The sequence below is a fragment of the Cnephaeus nilssonii genome (assembly GCF_951640355.1).
Source record: "Cnephaeus nilssonii genome assembly, chromosome: 9".
Taxonomy (NCBI): Eukaryota; Metazoa; Chordata; class Mammalia; order Chiroptera; family Vespertilionidae; genus Cnephaeus; species Cnephaeus nilssonii.
Window position 1 is genome coordinate 28,865,547 of NC_137080.1, and position 15,473 is coordinate 28,881,019.

General features: G+C 38.4%; 1 protein-coding gene across 3 annotated transcripts in view; it reads left to right on the forward strand.

Annotated features, from left to right (window-relative positions):
* Positions 1-404: 404 nt before the first annotated feature.
* The window catches only part of AIG1 (androgen induced 1), a 194,746-nt gene continuing 179,677 nt past the window's right edge, over positions 405-15,473 (forward strand). For 2 of the 3 annotated variants that reach the window (XM_079781300.1, XM_079781301.1), the window contains exon 1: positions 478-737. In XM_079781300.1, the coding sequence (XP_079637426.1) occupies positions 597-737 (141 nt within the window). In that variant the 5' untranslated portion in view covers positions 478-596. Of the gene's footprint in view, positions 738-859; positions 2,169-15,473 lie in introns of those variants that run through there. The other variant, XM_079781302.1, reaches the window with a different exon arrangement.

A 15,473-nucleotide genomic window follows, 5' to 3' on the forward strand; every position in this document is an offset into this window, starting at 1 on the left:
AGTTCTACAGTGATGAATAGTGGTCTAACCCTAAAAATCCAGCTGGGTCCAAAATAAAGCAAGCCATTCCACCCGGGCTCAGGTTGACACCCCACGGTCACGCCTCCACCAAGCCCCCTATTTGTCCACAGGAACAACCACAAGGACCCGCGCAGAGACCCCCCAGCTGGAACCCTGGTCGACCCTGGGCTCCCCTCTTCCAGGCGGGGTTTCTGACCTCCCGCCCGCCCCGCTGTCGTCACCGGCAACGGTCCCCACAGCTCGGCGCGCCCCGGGGCACCCGCACCCCCACTCTTGGAACGCCTAGGGGGCGCCCCCGGCTGGGTCTCCAGGGACGGAGAACGCAGGCACAGAATGACGGAGATGACGACAGAGCTGACGCCACGCCGCCCTCGGCCCGGCCAACCGCGGTGCCCACACGCCGCCCCGCCCGCGCAGGTTGCCCGGCGCCCGCGGTTGCCAAGGTCCCGCGGGGCGCGCCCCGCCCCGCCCCGCCCCGCCCCCCTGCCCGCCGCGCCGGGCTCCCCACCGCGCACCCCGCGCCTCCCTCCCTCCCTCCCTCCTCGCCGCCCGGCCAGCCCAGGCCTTTGGCGAACATGGCGCTTGTCCCCAGTCAGGTGCTGCGGGTGGCGATTCTGCTGTCCTACTGCTCTATCCTGTGCAACTACAAGGCCATCGAAATGCCCTCGCACCACACCTACGGAGGGAGCTGGAAATTCCTGACGTTCATAGATCTGGTAAGGCTGTCCTCTCCCCTCCCCCGCCCGCCCGGCACCTTAGCCTGAGTGGATCTGGGGGTGCCCGAGCACCTGTGCGCACGCGCCGCCAGCATCCACTCGGGTCCTCGCCTCTCCCCCAGCGATTGCGTCTGAAGGCCTGGCTGCGCCCACAGCAGCCCCTCGGTACCACCCCAGGTTACCTGGTTGCTGGGGCTCGCGTGGAGGTGGGGTGCAGCCAGGTGGTGGGCTATTCGGAGGGGAACACGGACCTGCTTCTAAGAGGTGACACGGAGAGAGATTCTCAACTTAATACATGGATTGGACGACCTTGATCGTGAGGGGCCTCGGACCCATCCGCCCAAGGTGCTTTCCAGAGCACCCATCGTGGGATCAAGTTGCAGCGGCTGTGGAAACTGGGTACTGTCGAATTACCTGGAGCTCCCTCTGCAAGGACCCAAATCCTCCACACAAAGGAAAGAAAGCGCCTAATAAAGTTGTCTTGTGCCCATTGTCGGTAATGTCCTTGCAACCATTTACCCAGAAACATTAGGGGAGAGAAAATTTCAAAATGCATTTCCAGTGTAAACTTACACTCTTCCGTATTTTCCTATGTAAACATTTGCATTAGTTTGCATAAGCAGCTTCTCTTTTGGCACAATATAATAGCCTTGGCAATTGCAGGGTTTTTTTGTTTTGTTTTGTTTTAATATGTACCTTATCCACTTCTGGGAATACAAGCACCAGAGAGTCAGAACGTGAACATAAAGGGGAGAGAATGACATGGGTGGAACCTAGGAAGTTCAGAATGAAAGGTGGCTAACTTGCTCTCCCAGTACACACTAAAAGATGACGGAGCCCGGGCAGAGGGTTCAAACAAAAGCCACCAATGCTAAAGACTACAGAAAACGTAGAACCAATTCCTGGGGAGGCCGAGGTTGGCTACACAAGCAAGATTGTCATCTCTATTGTTGACCCTTAGTGTTGAGGAGGAGAACTTGATACCTGCTTTAAAATATTTCCAGAAAGACTTGAGACCTTCAAAGAAATGTAGCCACAGGGTTGTGTTTAGAAAAACCACCTTCTATTTCTATCACGTTAGATACATTCAGAGAGGAATTTAAGTTCCTTTCCCCGGCAGTCTCCAAATGGTGCTCGTACCCTGAAGCACCAAGACTTCCCACGGTTTCAAAGGTTTCATTTTTCACATCTTCAACTTCCATGTCTTTCTTGACATTGAGCTCTCTCTGAATATGTGTGATGCCTGCCAGTTGTTTTTTCTTGCTCCCCATTCATCCAAAGGATGAGCACATGACAAGGCTCTGTGATGGGTTTATCTGTTCCTTTAAGCATTCAGAAGATAGATTAATTGTCACCAGGACTGTCTTTATATTTGATTGAAAAAGGAAATCATACTTGTTTTGACAGGAAGGTGTTTGGGGTTGATTGGCTCCTCAATGATGGTTGGCTCTGCCAATTATGCGATTTGGTATATTTGCCATAAATGGAATGAGTGAAATTTACAGCCCTGAGGTTCTGACAAATGTGTAGCAGAGCGTTAGAAATCATGTCCCTTTTTAAAGTCTTTAAACTTATGTTAGAAATATTTAGATATCATTTAAAAATATGTACCCAGGTTTTCAGAATTCTTTTAGGGGCTATGTAAACAAAATTCCTCTTCAATTACTACAGTGTCCCCTTCCTTACTCAGACCTTACCTAGAGTGGGCCCATTTTAGTGCCACCCAGGAGCAATGTTGAACTAAAACACTGTTGGAGACCCCCGCAGATCCATAGGAACTATGAACAGCGCTCAGAAGCACCTTTGCGTTAGATACAGTGTGGAGGGGAGCAGAGAAGAGGGTCAGCAGGTGAGAGGGATACACATTGACAGTGCTGGTTAATCCATAAGAGATGACTGCTTCTCATATTAGCATTGCTTACTGTGTGTTCAAAAACAAGACTCACAAAAAAACAATATACTTCTTACAACCTCTGTGTGACAGGAAACTGTCATACAGCCAATTTGGCTCTACTTAAACTGTCACACAGTTTGTATTTTAACCTTTGGTGTTTGAACTTGTCTATTTTAAATAATGATCATCGCAAATACACTTTTGTCTATCAGAATTCAAACATAAATTCAAATTGGAAACTTTTACTTTGTTTCGTATTTAGATTCAGTTTGTATAGGGCCTTCAGCCATTCATTCAAATGTCTTACTCTCTGTGGTTCTGATTGAAATATAATAATTCTCTTTAATCAAGAGTTCTTGTGAGAAGGTATGTATAGAATATATTCACAGAAACACTCATGCAAAGTGATCTATATATTAAGTAAAAACATATATATTTTGGGATTTATAGTCTTCAGAGTATAAGCATTGTAAAGCTGTTAAAACAACCAACCTGTCAGTCCTTAGGAATGGCATTTGAAAAGATTAGGCTACTATAATTTACCCATTTAGCTTTTCATTTTTGTGTGTTAAAAAACAAACAAAGCTGAATAAACTTCATTGCTTAGTGCCTTGGACAACTTTAGCAATTCTAAGCTCATTAGAGCAATTTTGGAAGAGGGTTTAGCTTCTCAAATTTTTAAGGAAAGGGACCCTTTTCTTTTCCACTGGGCTTGCAGGGAGTCTGCACATTCATCCTGGTGGCCACAGTCTGATTCCATGTTCCATGGCATCAGTTTACCAGAATGTAAGTCGGGAATCTCGGACTACATGTATGGAAGAGATGGTTATATGGCAGGAGCAGATGTTACATGGCAGTGGCAATTCCAGCTATATCCATACCTTTCTTTAAGTCATCCCAATAGAATCAAAGCTCATGGTTAAAAGCTGAACTTCTTTTCCCATCATTGAAAAACTGTAAAAGAACGACAGTGCTTCAAGAAAAGTCAAATTAGTAAATGGAAATGCAACACTGTGGTGTGGTAGGCAGAATAATGGGTCCCCAAAGATGACCATCTCTTAATCCCCAGAATCTATGACTATATTAGGTTACATGGCAAAGAAGAGTTAAGGTTGCTCTTTAGCTGACGTTGAAATAGGGAGATTATCCTGGATTCTCCAGGTGGGCCCAAAGTAAATCACAAGGGTTTTTTAAAGTGGAGGGACGCAGAAGAGGAACCGCTTGGAGGAAGATATGGTTGCTGAAGAAAGTCACAGAGATGCAAGATTGTTGGCTTTGAAGATGAAGGAAGGGTCCGAGAGCCAAGGGATGTGGGAGTTGTCTAGAAGTTGGAAGGGACAAGGGAATAAATTCTCCCCGGGAGCCTCCAGAAGAAATTCGGCCCTGCTGACACCTTGGTTTTAACCTGGTGAGACCCATTTTGGGCTTCTGCCCTGCAGAAATGTAAAATAATGTGTGTTGTTTAAGTCGCTAAATATATGGTAATTTGTTACAGCAGCAATAGAAAGCTAGTGCGTGTGACTTTATGTCCTCAGACCTAGAAAAGAAATTCTTAAATGTTGTTGTATTTATGCAGTGACTCAGCTAGTTCTTTCTGTATACTAGGCAATTGGTTAATTTGAGCTTTAACCAAAATATATGTTTTTTCCTACTGCATCTATGAAACTATGCAGAGGAGACATAAATGTAACAATGGGCAATATGAGAATCTATAAAAACGGAACAGCATTGGAAAAACTAGATCTTTGCTTTACTGTAAAGTATTTTGGAGACTATCACTATGCAACATGCTATGCCAGGAGAAGGAATATCCTTAACTGGAAATAAGCTGGAAAGAAAGAAAATTTAACTAACTGATGTTCAAATACCTCCTTAACCCGTATTACAGCTGATGAATTTTTTTCAAATGATGTAGATTCCTTCGCTGGTCACTAATTAAAGGATAAGTGCCCCTCCCCCCCAAGTTATGTAACAAATGCCCCCAAAGATGATAAAAATGAGGAATCAGAATAAAACCAACATAAATAAGTTAAATGAAAAAGGCAGATGCATGTTGAGGCCTCAAAGTAGTGCTGAAGTATAATGGGTATTTTAAAACATTTGAACACATGGAAACTTTTTCTTACCAAATTTTCAATGAGCATTCTTTTCTTGCCCTATCTCCTCCTAAAACATTAAAAATAAAAGGGCTTTTTGAAATATATCAACCAGAACTTTATTCAAATGTATATGGTAGGCTGTCTAACATATGAGCCAGAATCAACTTCTCTGCAAAACATGAACTGGACATTTGTTACTAAAAATTTAATTAATATTGACATTGGATTTAGGAAATTTGATTTTTAAAGATTGAAACAGAAGACTGGCTGTCCCATTTGCTCTAGTTGGTGGTTCCCACTGTTTGGAGAGTTATTCCTTTGGGCTACATTTTACTCATTATTCTTCCTGCACTGACTTTTCATTTACACATGCGCGGAGGTTGTTTAGGCACTGCCTCATCGAAGTGTGGTCTGGGGAACAAAGGTTCCACCTTTTCTGGGAGCCTGCTGGAAAGGTGGAACCTCAGGCTCACCCCAGACCTTCTGAATCAGAGTCTACACTTTAATAAGGTCATCTAATGTGATAAATGCTGCCCTAGGCCTCAGCATTTCTGTTTTGAAATTTAACATGGAATAGTTTATAGAACACAGCCATATATATATATATATATATATATATATATATATATATATATATATATATCAATGAAAAAGGCAGATGCATGTTGAGGCCTCAAAGTAGTGCTGGAGTATAATAGGTATATTTAAACATTTGAACAAATGGAAACTTTTTCTTACCAAATTTTAGTATTGATCTACTATATAGATCAATATATTAATACTGCCTTCTATATGTAAAACATATCTAAACATATTTCAAAATACACTGAAGGTGACTCTTACTGTGACATGATTAGAAACATGTTGTAAAAAAAAGCAACAACTTTAAAATAAAAGGAAGAGAAAAATATGTATTAGGCGACAGGGATAAGTTAGTTATTGCCATTGTGAAACAAGTTTAGCTAAACTTTAGGGCAACCAATGTAAAAAAGAATACACATTTGATTACATTGTCCCTAGTGTTAGCATAAAGGAAGCGTAGCAATTTATCAGGGGGGAAAAATGTTATTTCCAAGCACTGACTTTTCAAGGTTATTTATCACTCAGACTCTCATACAGAGAACATCGGGTAGCAAAGTAGTAATGCCTTTGTTTGGTTTTTAGCAGAACATATAGAAGTATTCTTATAGTTGACTAGAGGCACGATGCACCAAATTCACACAAGAGTAGGCCTTCCTTCCCCCAGCTGCTGGCACCAGCTTCCCTCTGGCACCCGGGACCTGGGCTTCCCTCATAGCCCCGGCTTCGTCTGGAAGGTCATTCGGTCTAATTAGCATATTACGCTTTTATTATTATAGATGTTTCTTATATCATGCTTTTATGAAAGCCAAAGGCTTGGTCTTATATTTTGACTAGGTGAAGGCATTTTTGTAGAGGTTTAAGGTAATAGGATGTAGGCACTTGTTTTTGTTATCTAAATCTGTATTGCAAAAGAATTTAAGAAAACCAGAGTGCAAAGGATAAATAAGGGCGCAGATGTTGAAAAGCGTGGGGTGTTCAAAGATCAGGAAATGGTCAAGAATACCTGGAGGATACATTTTTTGCTTTCAAAGATGCTAAGAATTTTTGACATTTAAAAAAATGTTTAAAAGAACTACATAAGTATTCTAAATAATGCATTTGAGTTTGTCTTATATTTACTTATATACTTACTAGAGGCCCGGTGCAGGGATTCATGCACCAGTGGGGCCCCTAGTCCTGGCCTGTGGGGATCGGGCCAAAACCAGCTCTCTGACATCCCCCGAGGGGTCCCGGATTGCAAGAGGGTGCAGGCCAGGCCGAGGGATCCCACCGGTGCACGATTGGGGCCAGGGAGGGACCACGGAAGGGCTCCAGGGTGTGTCCGGCTCATCTCACCCAGTCCCCATTGGCCAGACCCCAGCGTCAAGCTAACCTACCAGTCGGAGCATCTGCCCCCTGCTTGTCAGTGCGCGTCATAGTGACTGGTCAAATGGTCGGACACTTAGCATATTAGGCTTTTATTATATAGGATAATAAAATATTCTTGACACTAGTTCATGACTTAATTCTAAATAGGAAATAAAATATCTAGAAAAGAGATTCTTTATGTCATTTTATAACTGTGGCCATAAGTTTTGCCAGTTAAAACCACAGAATGCCACTTGAAGGCCAATAGTGCATTGAGTACTCAGTGAACAAAACGAGGTGTGACTCTCTTTGTTTATGCTTTATTTTGTTTGTTTTTGGATATTATACAACGAAGGTGAAACTTAAAAAAAAAAACACAACATCATTTTTTTTTTAGTAGAATCATCTTTGACTCTGAACTGTGCACATAAACTTGAAGAATTAAATAATGTTTTTTCCTAACCTAGGGAAATAATTGTGAGTGTAATACTTTGCAAAGCACCCTGTTCACTTTCTCTGAAAGTGTTTCTTTTGAATCAAACATAAAATAGAGGCCTGGTTTTGTTAGAGTGGGGGATATAGTTAAGGATATAATCACCCATTCCCTTTCTTAGTTGCAACTGTTATTGAAATTACAGAAAGTCATCTGACCACTAGTTGAGGTCACTTCTTTTCCCATCCCTGCCATCCCCCATCTCTGGTATAACATTTAGCAAAATTGGTAGCTGCTCTTGAGGGTTTTCATTTGTTTCTCTGTGTTCCCCTGAAGTGTCATGTGTTTCTGTGGAACTGTGAACAATAGTACAATTTTCCATATTGAATCAGATATTCCTGTGAGCCAAGCATGCTTGGAAAAATCTTTCTGCTTAGGATTCCATAACAACAGAGCTTTCTTTTGTGTCTAGCAGCCTATGGCTAGACAGCAATGGGCCCATTTCTCACCTGCAGGGCAGTCCTCCTGGAGTCCAGTGAGCACAGAGCTCCCTTTGAGTACAGGGTATCCCTTGATCAGATCAATTCTGGAGCAAGATAGGGAATGTTGTTTCGATTGGCTTCATCAAGATAGACTACTCAAGAATAACCAGAGAAAATGCTTGAATACTGTTTTGCATCTTGAGAAAATAGAACGTTTCCATTACAGTATTTTAGAAGCATGGAATTCTAAAAAGTCAGTAAGATAATGGTATAGCCCCTTCATATTGACTTAGATGTGTCAGGCTATTATTATTTAAACTTTTAATTTCACAAGCAATACATAGAATCATAGAAAATTTGTGCAGTACAGGAAACCATAGGGAAGAAAATACACTCCATCTTAATTTATCCCTAATTTTCTGTGCATCTTAGCATTTGAGTGCTTTCAGATGGTATTTAAATGGGAACTTTATATCCACACAGAAATACACATAGAGAGTCAGGCTGCAGTTATATATATGTATATATATATATATATATATATATATATATATATATATATATACAGTATATTATATATGCATATATAGTCAGACTTAAAGTTATTTTTAAATTACAGAGAAGAATATCACTCAGAGATACCAATGTTAATATTTTGTTTTTTACCTTTTGAGCCATATATATTCTCTTTTTTAAAAAACAGAAGCTCAATATATATATATAGTTTGTAAAAATTAATTTTTAAATTAACATTCACAAAAATTAACTTTTTGGTGTACAGTTAATGAGTTTTGATAGATGCATAGACTCATGTAGCCACCACCCCAGTCACCTAAAGATATTCCTTCATGCTATCCCCTTATAGCAAACCCTCCCCTGAATCTTAGAAACCCCAGAATTGTTCTCTATCCCTGTTTTGCCTTTTCTAGAAAAACATAACATACAGTATGTAGCATTTGAGTATGCCTCTTTGTGTTTAGCATAATGCATTTCAGATTCCTACATGCTGCTGTGTATCAATAGTTTGTTTCATTTTATTACTGAATAGTATTTTATTTTATTATTGAATCAACTTATGAATACCATGGAATACTTATCCACTCATAAGTTGAAGGGCATTTGAGTTTTTTCTAGTTTGGGGTAATTATAAAGCAGCAGCTATAAACATTTGCATACAAGCTCTTGCATGAACACGAGTTTTCATTTTTATTGGGAATGTACCTAGGAGTGGGATTGCTTGGCTATATAACTGGATAAGAAACTGCCAAACTGTTTTCCAGGGTGGATGTGCCACATAGTATTGCCATCAGCAGTGTTTGAGAGTTCCAGTTGCTTTGGGTCTCATTAGTGTGGCATTGTCAATATTTTCTTCTAATTTAGCTATTATAATAACTGTGTGTTAGTATCTCATGGTGGTTCTAATTCGCATTTTACTGGTGACTATTGATGTTAAGGGTATTTTTCTGTGCATTTTTATCATACATATCATATATTTGAGAAGTACCTGTTCCAATCTTTTGCCCATTAAAAAATTAGATTGTTTCTTAGGATTAAACGTTAAAGAGTTTTTGTGTATGCCTAATGTAAGTTCTTTGTCAAATATGAGATTTGCAAACATTTTCTCCCTGGCGTGGCATGTAATTTTTTTTGCAGAGCAAAGTTTATCATTTTTATGACATCCAAATAACTATTTTTTCTTTTATGGAACATGCGTTAGATGTTTATTTAAGAACGTTTTACCTAATCCAAGGTCAGAAAGAGTTTCTTCTCTGTTTCCTTTTAGAAGTTTTACTTCTTAGTCCTATGATCTTTTTCAAGTTAGTTCTTTAGGCATGGTGTGAGTAAGTGTCAAGTTGAGTCTTTTCCTTATATTTTTTTCCCCTTATAAGGATATACAGTTGTTCCAGCACCATTTCTTGAAAGGACTATCCTTTCACAATTGCTTTGCACCTTTTTTAGAAATCAAGTGACTACATTGTAGGTCTATGTGGATTCTATTATGTTTTACTGATGTGTCTGTCTCGTCACAAGTCCCACACTGTGTTGATTATTGAAGTTTATCATCAGTCTTGATTTTTTCAAAATTTATTAGGCTATTCCTAAATGCTTTGCTTCTGTTTAAATTTTTGACTACTCTTGTAAATATCTACAAATAATTCTACTGGGACTTCTGAGAGGAATTTCATTGAATCTACAAAATTATTTGGGAAAACTTGACATCTTAACATGTACTCTTCCAATCCATGAACATGATACATCTCTCCATTTATTTAGATCTTTGATACCTTTCATCGATGTTTTGTAGTTTCCAGCATATAGCTCCTGTACATATTTTGTTAAATGTATACCTGTTTTGTTTTTATTAGTGTTATTATAAATGGTATTTTTAAAATTAGCCTTTTGTTAAATCTTTTATATTTCACATTTTTATTGAGTTAATTGTAGATTGACATTAGTTGTATAACATAATGCAGAGAGATATGTGTAGCTTTACTCAGTTTTCCCTAGTGGTAACATCCTGTATAACTGCATCATAATATCACAACCAGGACATGGATCTTGAAACAGTCAAGACACAGAACAGTTACATCACCACAAGGGACCTCATGCAGCATTTTTATGGCCACACCTACTTTCTCCCTTAGTCCCATCCCTGGCCCGTGTTAGCCATTACTTTGTTCTCTATGATTTTGTCATTTCAATACTAATATATAAATGGGATCATATATATGTGTCTTTGGGGATTGGCTTTTTACTCAGAATAATTCCCTGGAGATTCATCCAAGTTGTTTCATATGTTGATGGCTTGTTCCTTTTAATGCTAAGTGGCATTTCATGGTATGCTTGCAACACAGTTTGTTTAACCAGTCACCCATTAAAGGATATCTGGCTAAATTAGCTTTTCCTAACCATTATATGCTTTTATCATTGGTCAGTTTCAAAGGTAAATTCCAGTCTTGTGTAGGCCTCTCTAGAATGACTAAATTATTTTAAAGATCTCATCCAATCAGACTGCCCTTCTTTGCTCTTAAATTGCGATTTTAAATAGCATAGAATAAAAAAAGAACTTGTGTTATTGTAACTGTAAATAAGACTTAAGTTTGATACCTCATAATGTGAATTCCCTTGGGCCAAGATTTCATTTATGTGTGTACTACCACAGTGCCATGCTGGTACAAATAGTTAAAAGATAAGTATATGATAATAATTGATAATGACTTCTCTGTCTTCAAAGTTAATAATAAAAAATAAAATATATTTTGATCTAGACATGGATCTCTATCAAATATAAGTTAGAAGTCAATAGAAGTATATCAAAGACATTGCAATACCATTGCATTTGCTTTATTCCTATTTCGCATTTTTACTGAATGGCAACTTAACATTATAGCTTAAAATTATTTTTTATTCTAATACATTTAATGTTTCCACATGTTAACACAAGTTAAACTCATAACTTCACTGTAATAACCACAATCTGAACCAATTTATGTTTGCCACAGAAAGCCATTATGATGTGATACTTTGATATTTTAAAAATTGCCATTAGTGTCCTTAGGCACAAATAGAAAGGGGCCAGCACTCTACCAGAAGATCTAAACTGTAAAGGAAAAGAGATTAAAAAGGAAAAAAAAAGAATGCCAACAGATGTAACCTTCCTGTTTTTTGCTGAAATGGGGCTTGCTCTGTTAATTTGTAGTGGGAGGATTTCCCCAATCTTTATGCCTTCCTCATTTCCTCATTTTTTAAAACCAAGATTTGTGGTCCAACATTATAAACACACCTTTGCATATCCTCAATTACCATATCCCTTTTGCCTTCAGTTTTACTCAGCTAGAAAATCTGTACTCCTGATTAAACCCAACTACCTGCCTACGCATGTCTGCACCTAAGCAGCTGAACACTATTTAAAAAATCACAGAAGCATGCCATTGGGTCTTGTTTGATCTGTATGACCACAAATATCAAGCAGGCCCTCAGTACTGCCAACAATGTACTACAGTCCCTAGTCAATTGAATATCCTATTCTCATAAATGTTGTATTTCCCTCTGTCCTCAAACTTGGTCATCCCTTTCCTGATCCTCTCAGTGCTCATTCGGAGAACAATCTTCATATTGGCCAAAGCACATAATGAACTTGCTACTTGTTTCAATAAGAAAACAAAAGCAATCAGGAGAGACTTCTACATTCTCCCATTATCACGTCTACCGATCTACCTTCAAGTGAAGCTGTACTCTATGTTCCCTCCTGTTACGATGGATGAACTGTCTGTTCTTCTAAGGACAACTCAACAACCTCTAACCTACCTGAGTATTCTGTTACTGAAATTATCCCCCCTTCACTCCTGTATTATAAAATTTTCTATTTCTATTGCTTCATTTCCATCAGTCTACAAACATACTATGCTATATCTCATCATACACAAAACAAAATAAAATTTATCTTGATCTTGAGTCTTTTAGTGCCACTCTATTTTTCTTAATCTATTTTCAGCAAAGCTCTTAAAAGAACTGTCTACACATCTAGTTTCCACTTCCTCTTCTCCCATTCTCTCTTAAACCCACTGCTGAAAGAGCTATAATTAAGGCCATCAGTCACCACTACACTGACAGATATAATGGCCAATTTTAAGTCTTTATTTAACTCAAACTCTCAGGAATATTTGATCCAGTTGGTCACTTTCTGTTTCTTGAAATACTTTCTTAAACTTGGATTCTGGGAAAATATGCTCTCCTGACTTTCCTCCTACTTTTCTAGCTGTTTCTTCTTAGTTTCCCTTCCTCTTCCTTTTTTTTTTTTTTTATATAATATATTTTATTGATTTTTTACAGAGAGGAAGGGAGAGGGATAGAGAGCTAGAAACATCGATGAGAGAGAAACATCAACCAGCTGCCTCCTGCACACCCCCCACCGGGGATGTGCCCGCAACCAAGGTACATGCCCTTGACCGGAATCGAACCTGGGACCTTTGAGTCCGCAGGCCGACGCTCTGTCCACTGAGCCAAACCGGTTTCGGCTCTCTTCCTCTTCTTAACCTCTCAATATCAAATGTCCAGAAATCAGTTCTAGATCGTCTTCCCTTCATAGTCTACATTCGTGCACTTGGGGAATCTCACCTAGCATCAGGGTTTTCAGTATATTCTATGTGAGATGGTCCTCCAGATTTAAATCTGGAATCCCAATCTTTTCTGAGTTCCATATTCCTTTATCCAACTGCCTGCTTTGTCTCTGATTAGAGGGTTAATATGTATTTCAAACTTGTGCTCAAAATCAATGTTCTTGGTTTTACCTCCCAAACCTGCTTCTACCTCATTATTCTCTGTCTCAATAAATACCACCATTGTCCAGGACTGCAGTGTAGTACAAATCCAAGGTTCATTGTTTAGATGGGTCAATTGACTTTTATTTGAATCTTCTATTCATTTTTTTAATGTGCATCTCATTTGTTTGAAATGGACTAAGTACTGCAAACAATTTGGCAACTGTACCTAACTCTTGAAATTTTCAGCCTCTCTACAGATCTACTATATTAATTACATTATGAAAATGATCAACTAATGATCAATCTCTTTGAGAAATTGTCAAAGATCAGAGAATAGCCTTCATAATGGCCAGAGAACATAATGCACAAAAGAAACAAAACAAAACAAAACAAAACACGAAAAACTCTTTTAACCAGTTTCAGGTCTCGGAGAAATTTCAGCAAAGGCTTTTTTTAAAAATTAGTTTTTACCTAGCATTTAGAAGAGTAACCTCAAATTATATTTTGATTCTACCAAAGATGGTCATATTTGGATTTGATTAGCAAGTGGTAAATATCGTGTAGGAAATCCAAATGAATTGCCCCCCAAAAAAACTCCTGGAACTAATAAGTGGTTATAACAAGGGTGTAGGATACAGTCACTTTCCTATATATCAACAATGAAAAGATGGAATTTGAAATTAAAAACACAATACAATTTACATTAGAACCCAACCCCCCTGCCAATGAAATACTTAGGTATAAACCTAACAAAATATGTACAACATACATATGAGGAAAACTATAAAACTCTGATGAACAAGAATAAGGAAGAATCAATAAATGGAGATATATTCCATGTTCCTGGATAAAAAGACTTAATATTATCAAAATGTCAGTTCTTCCCAACTTGATCTATAGATTCAATGCAATCTCAATAAAAATTCCAGAAAGTTATTTTGTGGATAGCAAAACACAGGTTCTAAAGTTTTTATGGAGAGGAAAAACAACAACAATAACAAACAAAAAAACCCCACAGAATTGTTAACAAAATATTGAAGAATAAAGTTGAATGATTGATATACCTGACTTCAAGACTTACTAAAAAGCTACAGTAATGAAGACAGTGTAGTATTGGTGAATGAGTAGAAAAATAGATCAGTAGAAAATAATAGAGAGACAAGAAATAGACCTAAATAAATACAACTGATCTTTGACAAAGGAGCAAAGACAAGTCAATGGAGCAAAGATAGTTTTTTTAGTAAAAGCACTGGAACAACTGGGCATCCACATGCAAAAAAATGAATCTAGACGCAGACTTATAACCTTCACAAAAATTAACTCAAACTTAGAAGATTACATAAGAGAAAACATAGTTGACCTTGGGTCTGGCAAATGACTTTTTAGATACAACACCAAAAGCTTGAACCATGAAAGAAATAATTGATTAGCTGGACTTTATTAAGATGAAAAACTTATGCTCTAAGAAAGACAATGTCAAGATAATGGGGAAAATGAACCACAGACTTGTAGAAAATAATTGCAGAAGGTATACTGATAAAGGACTGTAATCCAAAATATGCAAAGAACTCTTAAAACTAAAAAATAAAGTGATTAAAAAATGGGTCAAAGACCTTAACAGATACCTCACTAAAGAAAATATGTAAATGAAAAGCAAGTAAGCATATGAAAAGATTCCCCACATCATATGTCATCAGGAAAATGCAAATCAAAACAACAAAATACCACTATACACCTATTAGAATGGCCAAAATCCAAAACACTGATAACACCAAATGCTGGCAAGGCTATGGAGCAACAGGAACTCTCATTCATTTCTGAAAGTGGTTCAGCTACTTTGAAAGACAGTTTGGCTATTTCTTACAAAATTAAAAATATTCTTGCCATCCAACCTAGCATTTTTTTTTACCCAAAGACAGTGAAAACATGTGTTCACACCAAAACCTGCACACAGAAATTTATAGAAGCTTTATTTGTAATTGCCAAAATTTGAAAGCAACCAAGGTGTACTTCAGTTGGTGAATGAATAAATAAACTGTGGTACATTCAGACAATGGATATTAGCACTAAAAAGAAATGAGCTATCAAGCCATAAAAAGACATGGAGAAATATTTTTAAATTAAATTTATTGGGGTGACACTGGTCAATAGGATCATACAAGTTTCAAGTGTACACTCCATGATACCAAATCTGCATATTGCACTGTGGGCCTACCACCCAAAGTCAAACTATGTTCCATCACCATGTATTAGGCTCTCTCCCCAATTCCCACCACCTTACTACCCCCTTTCTTCTGATAACCACCACACTGTTGTCTGTGTCCATGAGTTTCAGTTTTATATTCCACATATGAGTGAACATGTGGTTCTTAGCATTTTCTGATTTTTTTCACTTAACATAATATTCTCAAGGTCCATCCATATTGTCACAAATGACAGCATCTCATCTTTCTTCATGCCTGAGTAATAGTCCATCATATGTATGTATCCCATCTTCTTAAATGCATATTACTAGGTGAAAGAAGTCAATCTGAAAAGGCTACATGATTCCAACTACAGGACATTTTGGAGAAGGCAAAACTATGGAGAGAATAAAAAGATCAGTGGTTGCCCAGGGTTGGAGGCAGGGGGAGGG